Here is an 18574-nt window from a genome sequence, read left to right as displayed (position 1 = left end):
GCACCGTAAAGCGAGATGTGCCCGCATTTCAGGACAAGTGTCACAGAGATTTTTTGATAGTTCCTTCTGTAACTTTTTTCTAAATCAACACTGAAATCCGGCTGGTTTTTCTCTGGATTGCGCATGGCAGTGAGAGACAAAATAAGCCATTAAAATAATAATGGTAGCCACTTATGGGATGCCTCCTTTGCAGCCGGCTGAGCTGTTCTAGGTATCTTCTGTTTTCTCACTTAATCTGCAGGCCCACCCTATGCGGTGCGTGCCCTTATTCCTTAATAAGGACACCCTTCTCCAAATGTCTAGATGAAGGCCCAGCCAGCGGTGTTAAATAGCCTGTCCCAGACCACCTGCTGCTGGGGGCTACCGCTAGGGGTTCCCAGTCAGGCTCATCCAACCTCCACGCTCTTCCTCTGAACAATTTCAGTGGTTGGTGTGCTGGTGACAATTGCTTTTTAAAGAGTGAGAAGCAGCAGCATGACAATGAGTTTGGGCACTGGCCTTTTGTTTGCTCTTTGTCTTGCATTCCGGGAGGGGAGAGTGCAAATGCAGGGGCCTGGCTGGTCATCATTCCCAGGAGGAGGTAAGGACCAGGAGGAAGAGGAGGGTGGTGAGAAGCACTGGGGGGGGGGGGTGTCCGCAGAAGCACAAGGACCTTTGCCTTGCTTTTGAGTACCTGGTGACCACCTGGTTTGGATTTGTCTTTGTGAGAGGAGGCACAGACGCACGACCAGGATCTAGGACGCTCCATGCCGGGTCTCGACTTAGGAGACCCAGGTTATAGCCGAGTGCACACACTATATGTGCATTTAGGTTGCCTAACTGGTCAGAGAGAGGGTGGGCAGGGGTCTGCACGCTGCCCAAGGGAGCACACAGCCTCGTCCTTCTCCGGGACTGGCCAGTTAGTTGATCCTGCAAACTGCAGTCCTCATTTTTATTCCACTTCTGGCCAAAACCTCTTTTCTGGTCTCCACATGGACCCTCCTTCCCTGACAAATGGACGACAGTTGCTTCAGCCTCCCCTAGGACCTGCTTCTCACTCTGTGTCTCTCAAGTTCACGACCGCCGGGTGCCTTTCCTTCACGCAGTGGGTCGCCCATGCGCGAGGCCCTCTGCCATGCCAGCTCCAGTTCTGCTCCAGGTCCTCCCTGTCCCGTCACGCTGGCCACATGCATTGCGACAACGCAGAAAGCAGGGAAGAAACATTTGGAACCGTAGGGTGCAAACATGCCCAGGGGCAACTGCAGGAGTCGAAACAGTCCAATGCTCTGGACTCTTCCCACAACCTAGAGCGTATGTTTCGGGATGGCTTTCTGCAACCAGAGTTGTGACCCAGAGCTGGGTTTCTGCAGTCTGCTCCTTTCCGGTCGGAAGCCCCAAGGTGGCATGGATGCTCCGCACAGATGCAGCTGGCACCTTCAGGAGACTCTCAGGGGAGCTGTCTGCAAGTAGCAGCGTGACTAGCAGAACCAACAGGACCGGGGTAGGAGCTGAGATGCGCCCGCCTCCGTGGGCCGTTGGCCGGTCATCCTGAGTGCAATGGCTGCGTACCATCAGGTGTGGGAACTGGACCTTCGGCCCATCCAGAACAAAAGGGAGCAACCCCAGATGGCAGCTGCCCCTTTCAGGTGAGATAAGGGAGAACACTTATCAGTTGAAACTCTCAGGTCACCTTTGCCTGCTGCTTCTGCCTGGCACCTTTCAGACTCAGCGAGTTCACGAGTTCACGGCCCCAGAGGTCTCCTCCCCCCAGGCTGGTGCCGCAGGGAAGCTGTAGATTCTTGGTTTAGGGAGGAGGGGTGGATGTTTCTACCCAAAGGCAGCCTTCCCCAAACTCTTCCTGTCCCCTCCCTCCTCTTGCTCCAGGGGAAGCCTGTGGTCTCTGCCCTGTCCTGCTGGTCATGGCCTGGCTCTCCAGGGCTCTGCTTACAGAGGGAGCCCCACCCTGGCCCCAGCCCCCAGCACTGCCAGTGCATCTTTGTGGCACCCCATGGCCCCACGTTCAAGCACCTTTGGGGGCCACTGTGTATCCTCTGCCCCTCTGTGTTCCCGAAGGTTTTCCACTAGTGGTGCTACCAGCTGCAGGTTGGGCCTCCCTAGGAACCTGTGGGCTGTTGCCTCACTTTCCGGAACTTTGTGCTAGAACATGAGCTGCACAAGTCCCACATCTTTGTCAGTTTTGTCTGCTGATGCGTCGCTGGGGCTCACACAAAGTGCCTGGGATCTAGTAGGTGCCTCATAAACGTTTGGCAAACTGAATTGAACGAGGACCTGTACCTCCTGCTGAGACGCTCCGTCTGGGCTTCTGGCCCCTTAAAAGATGAGCATGCCCCTTCTCTGAGGACGGAAGAGCTGTCCTGGGCGGTGTGTGTGCCAGGACCTGGACGGCCTTTTGCTCTCCCTGTGGTTGGTCAGTGGCTGTGGTTCTAGACAACCTTGCCCCCACCTCAGCGAGGTCTGGCTGCCCCAGAGCCTTGGAGGAGGAAGTGCAGCTTACATAATGGTTTATTATCAGCCACGTGTAAGTGCCAACTAGCTGTCGGTTGGCAGTGCTAGCATGTTCCATGTATCATCCGGTTTCATCTCAACAATTCTGAAAAGACACTCTTCCCATTTGATAGATTAAAAAAAGAAAAACCCTGAGATTGAAGAGTATTAAATAAGTTGCTGCAAATCCATTAATGTGGTGTGAAACCTGGATTGAAACCCAGGTTTAAATCCAAATCTGAGCCATTCGTGCCTTTGGCTTCTACTGGGTCAGCCCAGTGTTCCGGGCAGGCAGCCCAAAGCAGACTCTGGGCTCAGGACCCTGTATACATATGGAAGTGATCTGGGACCCAAAACAGCCTTTGTGTATGAGGCTATATCCACTGATGTTACTGCATTAGAAGTTAAAAAAGTAAGAAGGGTTGAACTGTTTATTAATGCATTTAAAAATAACAATACAACCATTGCATGTTAGCATAAATATTTTTATGAAAAACAATTTTATTTTCTAAAACAAAATAGCAAGAATGGCTTTGTTTGACAGTTTTGCAGATCTCTTTAATGTCCTCAACACAAGACAGCTGGATGCTCAGGTCTCCTTTGAATTCAGTCTGTTGCAGCCAGTTCCAGTTGTAGGAATGGAGAAAACCTGGCCTCACACAGATACGCGGTTCGAGCAGTGAGAAGTTTCTTAATACCCTTTTCAGATAACTGTGCGTATTCTTCTTCGATACTATACCAAAACCTGACGAGTGGTTATGTTACGTTACTCGTATGTTAAACCCATCTCTGTCTGGCCCTTCGAATGGATCTTTTGCCCTTGCGTGATTGCGTGCTGTTGCGTGTTCATCATTTGGAACGTGCTGGTCCACCAAGTCGGGCAGACCTTCCAGATGTACGGTGGAAAACTCCACTGTGCAATCCAGAGGGGATAAGAGTGAAAAGGCAACTAACATCTTCGTATTAAGTTTTCACCTGGCAAACTCCCCAGGGGGTTTGAGACCACACTTTGAGACCTGCTGGTCTGTAGTGTAAATTGAATGATCAGTGAATGCAGAGCTCTGTGAGAAGATACAAAAGAAAGAAAACATTAAGTCCAATGATCTCTGCATTGAAAAAGGTAAGATAAGCATCTGCAATTCAGCAAGTGAACTTGAGGGAAGGCAAACGAAGACATGAGCATGTTAAATTGCAAAGCAGCAAAAACACATTCTGATTCGCATTCTGTGTGTGTGTGTGTGTGTGTGTGTGTGTGTGTGTGTGTGTGTATGAGATGTCTACATCGAACTGTCCTGGGGACTGTGTGTGTGTGTGTGTGTGTATGTGTGTGTGTGTGATGTCTATATCGAACTGTCCTGGGGACTGTGTGTGTGTGTGTGTGTGTGTGTGATGTCTATATCGAACTGTCCTGGGGACTGTGTGTGTGTGTGTGTGTATGACATGTCTACATCTAACCATGCTACACCTGCACTGTGACTACTGACGTCCGCAAGTCACAGGGACACATGCTGCCAGCCTGCCATGAGCCGAAGGGTGCTGGGGAGTTTGGGATGCCCAGAGGCCCGAGGGGGCCAGCGAGGAGGGGGCAGAGGAGAGGCGTAGGGGAGGCCTTCAAGGAAGGCAGGTCAGAGTGTAGCGGGGAAGTGCAGACCCCACACAGGTGGGACCACAGATTGTCCACCCAACCCTGCCGCAGAGGGGCTGGCACAGCCTGTGGTGTGTGCAGCAGGTCAGCACTGAGTGCCGGCTTCCCGAGGCCACTCCGGGTCTGGCACTTGCACCCGGTTGGCCGGACTGAGCCAGTGACCTGAGAAGTTCCACCCAACCTGTTCAGCTCTGTCATCTTGATCCATTTGTTTTTTTCTTTTTTCTTTTTTTTGATAACATACCTTATTGGAGTGATAATTCATATGCAGTTAAGTACACAAATCCAAAGTGTATATAGCTGTAACTTTTTATGTAGTATTCTTGAGTACTCGCCACCAAGATAAAGGCAAAGAGCTTTCCATCACTCTGGAAAGTTCCTCCGCTCCTTCATACTGAACTCTGCCTCTGCACTCAGAGGAAACCATTGTTCTAACTCCGGTCGCCACAGATTAGTTTTATCTGTTCTTGAACTTCAGCCAAATGCGATCGACCATGCAGCGAGGTTGCATGTTGTTTTTGAGAGCCATCCATGTTGTTGTGTCTATCGGTAGGGCTTTCTTTTTTTGTTGGTGAGTAGCATTCCATCGTATGAACCTACCAAAATTTGTTTACTCATTTTCCTGTAGCTGGACTTTGGGGTAATATATGGTTTTGGGCTATAATCATCTGTGGACACTATGGATATAGTGTATGCAGTTTGTTCTCCCAGGTCTAGCTGCTGTGGACGGAAACGTACCTCCCTACCCAACCCCCAAACCAAAACTTCATATGTTGAAGCCCTAACCTCGCAGTGAGATGGCTTTCCGGTATTTGGAGATGGGGCCTTTGGGAGGCAATTAGGGTTAGATGAGTCCTGAGGGCGAGGCCCTCGTGATGGGATTGGTGCCCTGGTAGGGAGAGACCCCAGAGAGCTCACTTCCTCCCTATTTCTCCACCACGGTGGGAAGACGGGGAGAAGTCTGCAAGCCAGGAAAGGCTCTCACCAGGAACTGAATCAGCTGGCGCCTTGACCTTGGGCTTCCCAGGCTCCAGAACTGTGAGAAATAAATGCCTGCTGTTTAGTTAAGCCACCCAGTGTGTGGTGTTTTGTTATGGCAGCCCAAGCTGACCAGGACACCGTGGCACATGCTCAATAAATACTTTTTTACTTGATTTTATTTAAGCTGTGCTATTTTAAGAGGCGATTTCAGCATCAAGTGAAAAATCTAAAGGAAAAAAATGGAAAATGAAAAGATGTTTAAAGCCACATTGTCAGGAGTTTACTTAAGGACATATGACAAACAGGGATCACTTACCAGAGAGAAAATAAGTATCTAGAAGAATCCGAGGACTGAAGCGTGGGCTTCATGTAAATGTGTGTTAATTGCATAACCTGCTTAGGTGTGAATTCAGGTTAATGGTGCCTCAGGAGGCTTAGAGATTAGGATGGAAACTGCTAAACACTGTTTGGCACGTCTTAGGTGCTTAGTAATTGTGCATTGAATGAGATGTTGTAAAATATCAGTCAAGCTTACCAGATTATCTGTGCACCCTCAGTAAGACTCTAAGCTGGCTTTCCAATATCCTAAAGGAACTGGTTTATACCTAACTTCTTACTCTCTAATCAGCTATGCTAGAAAGTCCCGGATTCCCCATGTAATCTGGTGATAGGAACAGGAAATCAGGACTTGTCGACCAGTGAAATAGAATTGAGAGGCCAGAAATAAACCTGCACATATATGGTCAGATGATCTTCAACAAGGTTGGCAGGACCATCAAATGGGGAAAGGACAGTCTCATCAACAAATGGTTCTGGGAAAACTGGATATCCACATGGAAAAGAATGAAGTTGGGTCCTTACCTTACAGCATGTACAAAAATTAACTCAAAATGGATTAAAGACCTAAATGTACGATCTAAAACTATAAAATTCCTAGAAGAAAACATGGGGGAAAGCTTCAAGACTTTGGATTTGTCGATGATTTTTTTTGGATTTGATGTCAAACATGCAGGCAACGAAAGCAAAAACAGATAAATGGGGCTGTGCCAAACATTAAAACTTTTGTGCATCAAAAGACACAATCAATAGAGTAAAAAAGGCAACCTACACAAGGGGAGAAAATATTTGGAAATCATATATCTGATAAAAAGTTAATATCCAGAATATATAAAGCATTCCTACAACTCAATAACAAGAAAAAATAAATAGTCCTATTTAAAAATGGATGAAGGACTTAAAGAGACATTTCTCCAAATGACTAACAAGAAGAGGAAAAGATGCTCAGCATCACCAGCCCTTAGGGAAATGCAAGCCAAAACCACAGTGAGACACCACCTTACACCCATCAGGATGGCTGCTGTCAAAAAATAAAAAACACCCAGAAAACACGTTATCGAGGAAGTGGAGAAATTACATGCAACTCCTGTGCACTTTTCGTGGCATTGTAAAATGATGTGGCTGCTATAGAAAACAGCATGGCATTTTCTCAAAAAATTAAAAATAGAATTACCACATAATCTAGCAGTTCCACTTCTGAGTTTGTGTCCAGAAGAATTGAAAGCCGGACCTGGAAGGAGAGATTTGCACAGCCATGTTCATAGCAGTATTATTCACAGTAGTCAAGAGGTAGAAGAAGCCCGTGTTGGTGGATGGATGGATGGGTGGGTGGATGGATGGATGGATGGATGGATGGATGGATGGATGGATGGATGGATAGATGGGTGGGTGGGTGGATGGATGGATGGATGGATGGATGGATGGATGGATGGATAGATGGATGGATGGATGGATGGGTGGATAGATGGATGGTTAAACATATGTACAACGGAATTTTATTCAGCCTTAAAAAAGAAAGAAATTCTGACGCAGGCTACCACGTGGATGAAACTTAAGGACATCATGCTAAGTGAAATAAGCCGGTCACAAAGACAAATACCGTATGATTCCTACGTATAGGAAGTATCTAGAGTAGTCAAATTCATAGAGAAGGTAGAATAGTGATTGCCAGGGGCTGGGGGAAGGGCTAAATGGGGAGTGGTTTAATGAGTACAGAATTTTTATTTTGCAAGATGAGAAAGTTATTCTGGAGATGAATAATGTGAATTTACTGAACTGTACGCTTAAAGATGGCTAAGGTGGTAAACTTTATGTTATGCATTTTTACCATAATTTTTAAGAAATGCAAAGAAACCCAGAGATAAAACCCTCACCTCCAACATCGGGTGAGCTAAAGACAAAGGCAGGGCTGGCGGTCAGTCACCTGTTTACAGTAGCCGTCAGGACTAGCTGCGTGGAGCAGCTCGGAAGGGCGTCCAGCCCGAGACGGGCCCTGCCCAGGCCTGGAGTCGGTGCGCTTCCAGAGAGCTTAGGAAGGACGACTTACTGCGGAGACCCCCATCTTCTGGCCCCTCTGGTTTGGGAAGACAGCAAGTGGGGTGAACTGGAGGAATGAGGCCACGGGATCCACAGGACATGTGTCCCCGGGGAACCTTGGATGGAGCCATACAGGGGCTTCTCAGGAGCAAAGCTTCTCAAGGTCATGGCCAGGGCCCCCTGATGACAACCAACAGGGGATGGATGTCCCCAGGTAAGCAGGGGGCCTTGTGCCGCATTGTTGCTGAAGCCTCTGGGCTTCTTGAGAGAGGAGGGACAGGAGCAGAGTAGAGCTATGGGAGCCAGCGCAGCCCAGCGTGGGGACCGGGTCTCTGCAGAGCGTGCTTCCCTGGAATCTTTGTCGGCACAAGTGTTATACTTGCTCTTGGTAGCCTGGGGCCGCTATGAGTACAGCGGGTCACCAGCATGGTAAAAGCCGGCTGGGTGTTGGGAATGCAGTTATGCTCAAGGGTGGAGAGGGAGGGGCGGCTCCTGTTTGGGGTCTGGAGGTCTTCTGGAAGCCTTCTTCACACATCTGCCTGCCCCCTCCCCTGGGGCTCACTGGTCTCTGTGTTGACAGAGGAACCTGCAGACTTGCATGCCTGAGCAAGGGGCATTGTCCTTGCCTCATTTTCGGGGAGTTAATCATCCTGCAGGAGAGGAGAGAGCAAGAGCCAGCAGGCAGCTGGCTGCTCCACAGCAAGCAGAGAGCCACAGAGGAGGGGCCTGGGCACAGTGGACTTGGACTCTGTTTTGACATTTAAAAGTTTCCAGCCATGCTTCTCTTTGCAGCCACTTCCTCTTGCAAGGCATTAAGTTGGGGGCTGGGGACCTGAAAAAGCATTAGGGGACGCAGTGTTCTTCCTTCAGAGCTGACCCTGCCGGGCTCACAGGGACATACCAGCTCTGGTTTCCAGGCAGCCCCACCGGAGCACCTCCCGCCTCCACTAATGACCTCTGGAGCTCCCAGGCGAGGCTGGGCTGGGCGCACCTGCCCCATGAACCTGCCCCGCCACACCTTGCTTGGTCCGCAGACCTGCCCGCCTCGCGCACCTGGCTGGCTTGCTATCTCTTGAACCTGCCAGGTCTCGGTACCTGCCATTTGCCAGACTGGCGGCACCTGCCTGGCCCGCCCAGCCCGAGAGGCTCCGGTAGGTCGCCTCCGGGGCTCTCCCGGCCAGGCGGGCGCCAGTGACACCTGGAAGATGCGCCCTGGGGCTGCCGGTGAGTGTGACCCCCGCTGCAGAGCACCCCGCTGCAGAGCACCCCGCTGCAGAGCGCAGGGCTAGGGGGCCGGGACTCTCCGTGCTGAGCCAGGAGGGGGGGCTGGCGAGGACTGATCTCCTCTTGGACCTGGGGTCAGGAGTGTGGAATGCAGGGAACAAACCCAGAGAGGACGAACAGATGGGGGCCCCAGTGGGGGTTCGCTCCCAGCCACGATCAGCAGCTGTGACACTTGCTGACAGGTAGGCTTTGGGCGAGCACAGGCAGGGCGCACTGGCCCGGGTCCCCGCAACGGCTCCTTCCCCAGGGCCGGAGCCCCCGAACCTCCCAGCGGGAAGGGGCTGGCCTGATGCCACTTGGTAAGGCAATTTTTATTTTTCCCATTTTTCAAACTACTTGACACTGTAGAAGATTTGGATAAATAGGAAAAGGGAAAGAAAATGTCTTTATTTTTACCAGTCGTTTCATTCCCTCAAAGCCTGACTTGACTTCACCTGTGTCCCAGACATTTGCCTGGTACAGGGCGTCTCCAGGTCCTGGGGTGGGCTGCCCGGCCTCTGTCCCGAACACCCTTTCCCATTGGTTTCGCTGCCTCTTCTAATCCCAGGAACTGGATTCCTCCTGGAGTGAGGCCACCTGTCTCTCGAAAAACCAGAAAGTTCCAAAATGGGAAGTTCTCCTGGCTTCTTTGGTAGGTCACCTCCTGGGCTTGGGACCCCCGATTCCCGGAGGTGAGGGCGTTAGATTAAAAGACCACCGCTCCTACCAGCACCAGCATCCTGGCGGTGTAGCCACACTCCAGAAATTTCTACATGCTGCCTTTTCCGCACCATTCCCAAATGTGGGAAAGCCAGGCAAATGTTAGGATTTTTGCCTTATTGTGTAAGATAGTCACATGTTCTTTAAAAACTGTGTATTTATGAGCAACACTGTTTTCGACAGCTTGTGTGGACTGTAGGATTCTAGGAGATATAATATCAACTCGCTCAGGGCACCAACTTTCATTATAGCTCTTTTGGAAGAATTTTTTTTCATTATTTCTATGTTGCATGATTACGATAGTATCTACTGGTTACTTATGGAAAATGCTGAATATTGTCAAGACTGTCTTCCCTCACCTACAACCAACCGTTCCACACACAGACCGCAGGATTCATGAGCTATGTGTTCTATACGGAGCTTGCGGGTAGCACAGGTTTGTGTTTATCCGGTCATGTGTGATTGTGAGAGAAGATGCCTGCAGAGACTCTGAGCCGCATCACTTTTGATTCTGTGAGCTGTAGATTTGGGGGCGTTCTTGGAATGGGCCTGGTCTTTGATAGTTCAGTCCAGCGCCGGGTTGGTTCCAGACAGACAGTGTGCAGGAAGGACATTCAGATGGAATGGACAGAGTAAGTTAAGCTGCCCACCATTCCTTTGCCCAAGGAGCCTGGTATTGGGCATCCCGATTCCTCAAAATGGGCATTGCCGTGTGGACCTGGGCACCAGAGCCTGCAATCCACAAGGCAGCGAGTCTCACGGTGGGGACTGTCCACTCTCAGCCCTCCTGCCTCTCCAGTACCAGGGGCACAGTGTGGCCGCCTCCAAGGGGACGTGATCTGAATGCACACCGGCAAGGTGTCAGTGACAGCACCTTCCTGTGCTTGTCCAGGCCCACAGAAGGTGGGTCTCTTAGGAGAGAGTTCACTGACTCTCGTCTGTGCTGAGAATTGGCCTTTGATCTCATACTCCCTGCTCCTGCAGGCAGCAGCCACGTGGGAGGGCATTTCCGTGAGCTAATGACGATTTTATTACCTTACGAGAAAAGACTGGATCCCGGTCACGGAATCACAGAAGGGTTCCGGGGCTCTGCGTACTTCCTCCTCCACCTCTGCAGCTGCCGGTCTCCTCCCTCCAGGGCAGGTCCATCGGGTCCCTGGAGGAAACCTGCCCTGTGTCCCAGCCCAGGCACCGACCCCTCCCTGCTGCCCAGTGTCTGAGCCTCCGTCTTGACGGGCCGCCCGTGTCCTGCCCGCTCTGCTGTCACCCCCAGGAACTGACGACCTGTGGCCAGTGTGCAGCCCACAGGGAGCTGAGCCACGGCTTGCCTGCTGCTGTGCTGTGGGCCGAATCGTGGCCTCTCCGCCACAATTCCTGTGTCGCAGTCCTTAACCCCAGGGTTGCAGAGCGTGGCTGCATTTGGAGATGGGGCCTTTCTTTAAAGAAGTGGCTAAGGTAAAATGAGGTCTTGTTAGGGTGGTCCCCGACCCGCTCTGGCTGGCGCCCTGTCAGAAGAGGGCATTAGAACACAGACAGCCACGGAGGATGGAGCCTGTGAGGACTCGGGGGAGAGGTGCCACCTGCCAGCCTAGGGGAGACCCCTCTGGGGAAAGCAGCCCTGCTGACACCTTGACCGTGGACCTCCAGCCTCCGGAGCGTGAGAAAATAAGGGCCCACTGTTGAAGCCCGCTCTAGGAGTTGAATCATGTTTCCTGCTGGGAGGCTGTCAGTCACTTCCTGGCTCCTAGGTCCTCCCTCTGGTGGCTGGGATACTTCTGCGACTTAGTGCTAGACCTGCGGGCCTGCAGCTCTCCAGCTGAGTGCGCCTGTCTTCTGGGGGAGGGGGTCCCAGAGCCTAAGGCCGGATCTGCCTCACCCTGGAGGGGGTTCTGGCTCTGGGTCTCCCGGTCTTGGCCAGCCGCATGCCACCAAGGGAGACCAGACTGTCCCCAGCCTGGGGGTCGTTGGCTGCAGCCCTCACCCAAGGCACAGACAGGCTCTCGTCTCCCCAGGAGCTCATGGCCTCGCGGGCGGGGCCGTGCCCTGCAGCTCCCCTTGACTTGCTGTGCATTCTCCATTTTCTTCCCTGCCACTCCCGCCCGTTTGTCCTTGTTCAAGTGGGGACAAAGTTACCCTTCCCTTCGTGCAGCTGCTTTTTACGCATTCCAACGGTAGCATAATGGTCCTTTTCAGTCTTCTCCAAGCTAAACAGCAGCTTGTTGCGTGGGATCACGCGTGTGACGTGTTGTCTGGAACGGCAGTCTAACCTTTTTGGCACCAGGGACGGGTTTCATGGAAGACAGTTTTTCCGCCGATGGGGTGGAGGGAGGAGGAGTGCGGCAGAGCCCTGCGGCCCAGGGGTTGGGGGCCACGGGTCTACAAGGTCTCTGGTTAGGCAAATTGCGTCTTCAGATATTACGCTTAGATAAAATGGTCCAGCTGCAACCCAGTACTCACAGGACACAGTGGTCTGTCGTTGCCTTTGAACAACATGCTCTGTGGCTGCTCTCCTGGCACACTGTCCATCCATGTTCATCCCACAGAATTTTCTGGAACATCATGCGGCCCATCCACTGGCCTAGACGTGCGGGCACTGTCCTGGAGGGGTGGGCCGTGGCAGGTGCCAGTGCAGGGCTGCGGGGAGGAGGGTGACCTCCAGGCAGAGGCATCCTCCTTGCAGAGGACTGAACAGCAGCGGGGCCTGCTGAGCCGCCCCACCCCACCCCGTCTCATTCTGTTTTCCCAGGCTGGTTTCTCCTGCTCTGAGACGTCCCTTCCGTCCTAGAAACTGCAGTGTTGCCTTGGGCCTCTCCCGACAGGAGGCCATCCCTGCTTAGTAGTCTAACAGTCTCAGAAGCTGCATGGTTTGGGAAATAGAAATGAAAAAAATTATGGCGAAAACTGCATTTGGAAAAACTAAGCAAAACCCAAGGTGACGCAGACTCATGTTGTTCTGGCAGCACGATCCCCGGTGCTGAGGCGCCGCCCCTGCCAGCACACGCACACGCTGGCGCGGTGCACACGGCCAGGGCACGGGCTCTCTCTGGGTGTGGGGGTGAGGACGGAGCCCAGGCGGAGAGCTCAACTCCTGCTGGGTGCAGGTGTGGGGCCATCGCTGGCCCTTCAGGGCCCATAATTGCCTCCCTCCTTTCCTTCCTTCCTTCTCTTTCTTCTTTCTTTCCTCCTTCCTTCCTTCTTTTCTTTCTTTTTTTCTTATTGTTTTGAGACAGGGCCTTGCTCTGTCACCCTGGCTAGAGTATAGTGGCATCATCCTTGCTCACTGCAGCCACGAACTCCTGGGTTCAAATGATCCTCCTGCCTCGGCCTCCCGGGTAGCTGGGACTATAGGCACACACCACAATGCCAGCTAATATTTCTGTTTTTAGTAAAGACGGGGTCTGGCTCTTGCTCAGGCTGGTCTGGAATTACTGAGCTCACGCCATCCTCCTACCTCGGCCTCCCAGAGTGCTGGGATTACAGGTGTGAGCCACCGCGCCCGGCCTCTTCAGACTCTACCTATTACTACATACGTAAATGCTATAGGACAAACCTCCCAGGGCTGTTTGCTATCCCTGCCCTGCGGCAGTTTTCGTAAGCAAACTGTTGCTCGAGTTCTGTTCTGTGCCATATTTACGGTGCAAAATCAAAAACCCTGGCAGTGGATTGCCTGTGAAGGGACAGGGAGCTGTCACCCCGGGCTCTGGCAACCTACGAGGAGATAGACGCCTTTTTCTTAGCTCTCAGCTGCTTCTCATGTTGCATGGGAGAGATAAGATATTGTTGCCAATCAACCAGAAAGATATCTCTGGGGACTTTCAGCCTTCGGGACCTTTGGGTGGCCCCACAGTCTTGTCCCTGATGATAGGACAGGTTTGGGGACTTTTCCCAGTGTCATATGTCAGGACATGGTCCCGCGTGGACCGTTGCCTGCTCCTGGGGTGCCAGGTACTGTTCCCAGCACAGGTGATGCAGTGATAAACAAAACAGGCCATGCCCCTCCCTCTAGCTGCCGGGGCTTGCTCGGGTCTGATTGTGTCTCACAAAAGGAACGAGCTGCTTTTAGTTTTTCAGGTCCGAATTGGGCGTGTTGGTTCATAGGGCACTTAATGAACCACTGGATGATATTAGCACTTGAAGAAGCTCTAAGGCCCAGACCAATAGCAACTATCACAAATTGTGCTTGGAAACACGCCTGCCTTGCTTGTGTTATCTGCTACCGTCCACTTCAAATGCCAGCCGTAGCCAAGCCCGCCGCGCCGCCATGGTTCTGCTAGGACAGCTCTGCACGCTCCCCGGCCCAGCGCCCCCCACCCCTCCCAGCTGCCGCTCCAGGAGCACTGTCCCTTTAGAGCAGTCCCCTGACGCTGGCGCCCTGCACGTGGCCGGGAGGAGAGGCGGCGGAGGGCACGGGTGAGCCACGGTGGGGTTGCCCGGTGGCCCCGGCACAAAGCGGTTCACAGTTGCCTCTTGCGTCGGTCTCCAGGTGCTTTCAAGGCTGGTCTCCTCGTCTTCGCATCCCTGTGTGCCTGGTACGGCGGGTACCTGCTGGCAGAGCTCATTCCGGACACATCCCTGTCCAGCGCCGTCTATAACATCCGGAGCATCGGCAAGAAGCCAGTCCTCAAAGGTGAGTGCCACGGTCCAGTCGGTCGGTCGGGGCAGCCTGCCGCCTTGCAGCTGGTCCACAGAGGCAGGACTGTGGGTCCCAGCCTCAGCTCTGCCCCCGCCTGTCGGCTGAGTCTCACATTTAGGTCCATTCCGAGGTGGGTGCCGCTGCCTATCCTCGCGTTAGACGTGGACGGTGCGGCCTCAGCTTCCCGGCCCGGCCCTGACCTCTCCCCTTGCAGCCCAGGTCTCGGCTCCCTCCCAGGTGAGAGGCAGGAGGGGCCCAGACCCTAATCTCGAGAATCCCTTTAAAGCCTCTAAAGGACTGAACAGCTCTTTGAAAGTCATCCATCAACCTGCAGCGGGGCGTGGTGACTCACACCTGTAATCCTAGCGCTGTGGGAGGCAGGAATTCAAGAGAAAGCCACCCGTAAGGTCTTGGCAAGCAGAAGGGAGCCATTAAGTGGGTGTGTAGGAAATGTCAGGTGCTGAGAAGACATTTGTGCTGGCGGACAGAGCCGCCCCTGCCTGCCAGCTCAGGAAGGGCTGAGCTCTGGGTGGCGGCTGTCCTCTCTGCCCCCATTCGCCTGCCTGCGCCAGGCACCGTGCAGGAGCCCCGAGGGACAGAGAACAGGCACGGAGGCCCCTGCCCCTTTGGCAGTGAAATCCTAGTGAGGGGAGGTGACAGCTTAAAAAAAGGAGCAGATGGGCTTTGAGAGAGGATGGTCGGGGAAAGGCTCTAAGAAGCTGACAGTTGAGAAGGGGTCTCGGTGACGGAAGGGAGGGAGGCCCGCGTGTTTCTCCGGGCTGTGTGTGCCAGTTTGGGGCAGAACGGGGAGCCTGGGTCCATTCAGGCTGATGTGACAATGCCAAAGATTGGGGGGCTTGTAAACAACCGTAGTCTTATTCCTCGTAGTCTTGCAAGGTGGGAAGTCCAAGATCCAGGTGTTTGCAGATTCAGTGCCTGGGGAGGGCTGCTTCCTGGTTCCTAGACGACACCTTCTCAGGTGGCAGAAGGGGCGAAGGGGTCCCTTTCACAAGGGCACTGATCCTATTCCTGAAGGCTCCACCCTCCTGACCTACGCACCCCCCAACGCTCCCCCGCCCCCGAACACCATCACATGGTGGGCGGCAGGTTCCAACGTGAGGATTGACGGGGGACAGAAACATTCAGTCTACGGCACGTGGGTTGCACATGGAAGGCCCAGATGACAAATCTGGCATGCAGGCAAAATCTGTAGAAGCAAAACAAATAAAACACGGGCCAACATTTAAAACTCAGGGGTTTTCACATAAAACCTTGGATTTATGGCATCCCTGGAAACATCAGGAGCTCTGGCACCCCTGGCCGTCCCCTCTGGGAGGCAGCGGTCAGTCATGGCTGGGCAGGCTGCCAGTCTCGAGAGGGCTGGAGTCTGGCCAGGACCAAAGGTATCTGAGCAGGTGACCCAGGTTAACATTCACAGGACTATGGAGGGAACAAGGAAAACCGGGGCCCTGTGCTTTGTGCATAGAAAGATTATACGCAGGGACACTAACCACTGTGTTCTTTATTTCCTGGTTTAAATTTTATTTTACAATACACCTTCTGGGAAAGAGTGAATTATCTCATAAGGAAATTCCTGATGTCAAAGTCCATTCCTTGATTAGTTCAGCAAATATTTATTAACAATCTCCCTCCGGAAGGAGTAGTCTGCGTGCGTGTGTTTTTAAGGTTTATCCTTGGCCTCTAGGAGTCTCGGAGTCTAGTAGGAAAGAGCTTAAAAGCCAAGTCATAATGTTAGGAAACTGAATAAAGAAACTCTACGTGCAGGGTGTGTTAAATTATGCATTTGGGATACAACTGGAATCAGGAAGGAAGCGAAATTACAAAAGATTCATTAAAAATTATATTAGAAAACTTGCGTGACACTAGAGTAATAAACTGTGCCCCTTTTCCAAATTTCAAATATGCTGGTATATTATTTTAATACAGAAATAAAGTATAAAGATTAATTTGCACAAATATAATAAAAACTGGGTAGAGATTTTAAAAAACAAATTTCTGTAAAAACTATTCCTTTGCAGATTAGTGACCTTTTATCCCCCTCCCTCTGCCCCCCGCCAAAAAAGAACTCTATAGGATTCGACTGCCTGGGGTTTTTTATTATTAGGCATTTGCATTGAATTTGCCTGTAATCATACTGCTTCTGGCGTGTGTGCCGTGTGTGGGTGAGGCCCAACGCCGTGTGCAGGGCGTGGGAGACGCCCTCAGAGGGATTACTGTCCCTTGCATTGATCTACTTTTATGCACAAGTTAAGTTCGTCCTGGAGACAGTGCCTCTGCAGCTGGTCTTTCTAGAAGGGCTCGTTCACGATGTGGGCCTGGGACGCCCTCCACCCACTCCCCACGCCTGAAGCATGTCCTGTCCCAGGTGCTTCAGTGCAAAGATGGAAGGGGAGGAGTGACAAGGGGCGGCTCCTGGTGTGGTGTGGTGTGTCCCTCCCATTTTGGAGGGACACGTGACTGCTTGGGGTCTGCCGGGCTCAGTTTGGGGGCTGCGCAAAGTGAGTCCAGTCCAGCTAATGTGGGTGAGAGGCTTGCACGAGGAGTGCTGGTCGCACAGCAGGATTTACTTGGTGCTGGCGTCGCCCGTGTGGCTGGCGGGGAGACCTTCGGGTGCTGCAGGCGCAGCCTCCCAGGGCTCTGAGCTCCTTCGGGGACCCCTGCACTCCGCTGGAGCCACTCAGCACAGATCCATGCTGCTGAATAGGCAGGAAAGATCATGATTTCCCCAACTTTGGAGAAGTTTCAAGAATCGAGGCGCAGCTCCCAGAATCAGCACATGCTCTGGAAGTTCTCGGTTACTCTTTGCTCACCAAGCGTGACTCGGACCCTCTCCTGGAGAACGTTTGTTTTAAATGTCCATAAATCCCCCGGGGCATTTGCTGGTGGTGACCAGCGCTCGCTCGAGCAGAACCGGAAGGAAGCACAGGCGTGAGCCCACTGAGACGCGGGTCAGCACCGGGTACTGTGAGAAATAAACCACAAACAAGAACACTGGACAATCAGAGTCCAAAGCTGTTCATGGAAACAGACGGGAGAAGCCGAGAGTCCAGGAGTGGCTGTCAGGCCCCGCGAGGACTAGCGGGATTCCTCCTGCACGGATGAAGGCCTCCGTTCCTTGGGTTTGGCGGGAGGTGACATCGGTGCTCATTAATGGGGACAGGGCCGGGCGACTGTGCTGGGCAAGCGACAAAGGCTGAGGGTGCTTTAGGCCAGGCAGAGGCTGGATCCGACAGCACGGAGAAGGTGAGCCACCCCGGTCTGGAAAACAATGACAAGCACGCCAGCCGGGCGCGGTGGCTCACGCCTATAATCCTAGCACTCTGGGAGGCCGAGGCGGGCGGATTGCTCGAGGTCAGGAGTTCGAAGCCAACCTGAGCAAGAGCGAGACCCCATCTCTACTATAAATAGAAAGAAATTAATCGGCCAACTAATATATACAGAAAAAATTAGCCAGGCATGGTGGCGCATGCCTGTAGTCCTAGCTACTTGGGAGGCTGAGGCAGGAGGATTGCTTGAGCCCAGGAGTTTGAGGTTGCTGTGAGCTAGGCTGACACCATGGCACTCACTCTAGCCTGGGCAACAGAGCGAGACTCTGTCTCAAAAAAAAAAAAAGCACGCCTGACGATCGATCGATGCAGTGAGGACTTCCTGAAAGAACCCCACAGTGCAGTGAAGGGCGGCCCCTTAATTTCTTGGCCTTTAGATGGGGGAGTTCGTACTTAATTCGGCCAGGGGATGGAGTGGGCTGGACGGGAAGAGGCAGAGGCCCCGCCTTCCCTGTGTTTTGCAGCCCGCAGGCCTGGCTGGCTGGGTTTTCCGGGGCTCTCTCCAGCCCGCAGCGGGCCTGGCCACCCAGGGAGGCTCGTGCACGCCCAGCGCCGGGCCTGTGTTCATTTGCACTCATTTAATCCTGTTTTCCTTTAAAATTCTGGTATTTTGGTGTTTCAACTCATCATGAGTTGTTTTGCATTCATTTTGATTTTAGAAAAATATTGTGTAAAACTGCCACTTATTTTGATTCCTGAGCTTCTGGGCACCCCTGAAGGTTTGCACCTGAGACCAGCACCTCACTGGCCTCACCCCAATCCCGGCCCTGCCTAAGCGCCTGTGTCAGACACGCCGTAACTACGTGTGCGTGTGGGAGAAAGGGAAGGGCTGGAAACGTCTCAATGCAGACGCTACCTTGGATTGAAGAAAGGCGCTGTGCTTGGAGGTGGAGAGGGGCAGGTGGCTGGTGGCCTTGTGCCGGGAGGTGCTAAGCATTGCTGGGCGGGATTTTGAACCACCGAGCCCACTTTTAGCTGTGGTGGCCGCCGGGTGGGTGTGATCAGATAGATACAAGGGGACGAGGAAGGTGTGGGCAGGTGGGGAGCAAAGGGTGGCCATCCCTCAGGCTGACGGAAGGTAGCTGCCGAGGTTTGACATCTTAAAGCCAGCTTGAGTGAGAGTATACT

General features: G+C 52.7%; 1 protein-coding gene across 2 annotated transcripts in view; it reads left to right on the top strand.

Moving 5' to 3' along the window:
- The first annotated feature begins 8473 nt into the window (after positions 1-8473).
- The window catches only part of FAM3B (FAM3 metabolism regulating signaling molecule B), a 32445-nt gene continuing 22344 nt past the window's right edge, over positions 8474-18574 (top strand). Inside the window, exons 1-2 of one of the 2 annotated variants that reach the window (XM_076000072.1) lie at positions 8474-8707; positions 13950-14093. In XM_076000072.1, coding sequence (XP_075856187.1) covers positions 8689-8707; positions 13950-14093 — 163 coding nt within the window. In that variant the 5' untranslated portion in view covers positions 8474-8688. Of the gene's footprint in view, positions 8708-8817; positions 9067-13949; positions 14094-18574 lie in introns of those variants that run through there. The other variant, XM_076000073.1, reaches the window with a different exon arrangement.

The sequence above is a fragment of the Microcebus murinus genome, chromosome 1 (genome assembly GCF_040939455.1).
Source record: "Microcebus murinus isolate Inina chromosome 1, M.murinus_Inina_mat1.0, whole genome shotgun sequence".
Lineage (NCBI taxonomy): Eukaryota > Metazoa > Chordata > Mammalia > Primates > Cheirogaleidae > Microcebus > Microcebus murinus.
The sequence above is the reverse complement of the archived record's forward strand: the minus strand, read 5'-3'. Positions and strand labels throughout refer to the sequence as shown.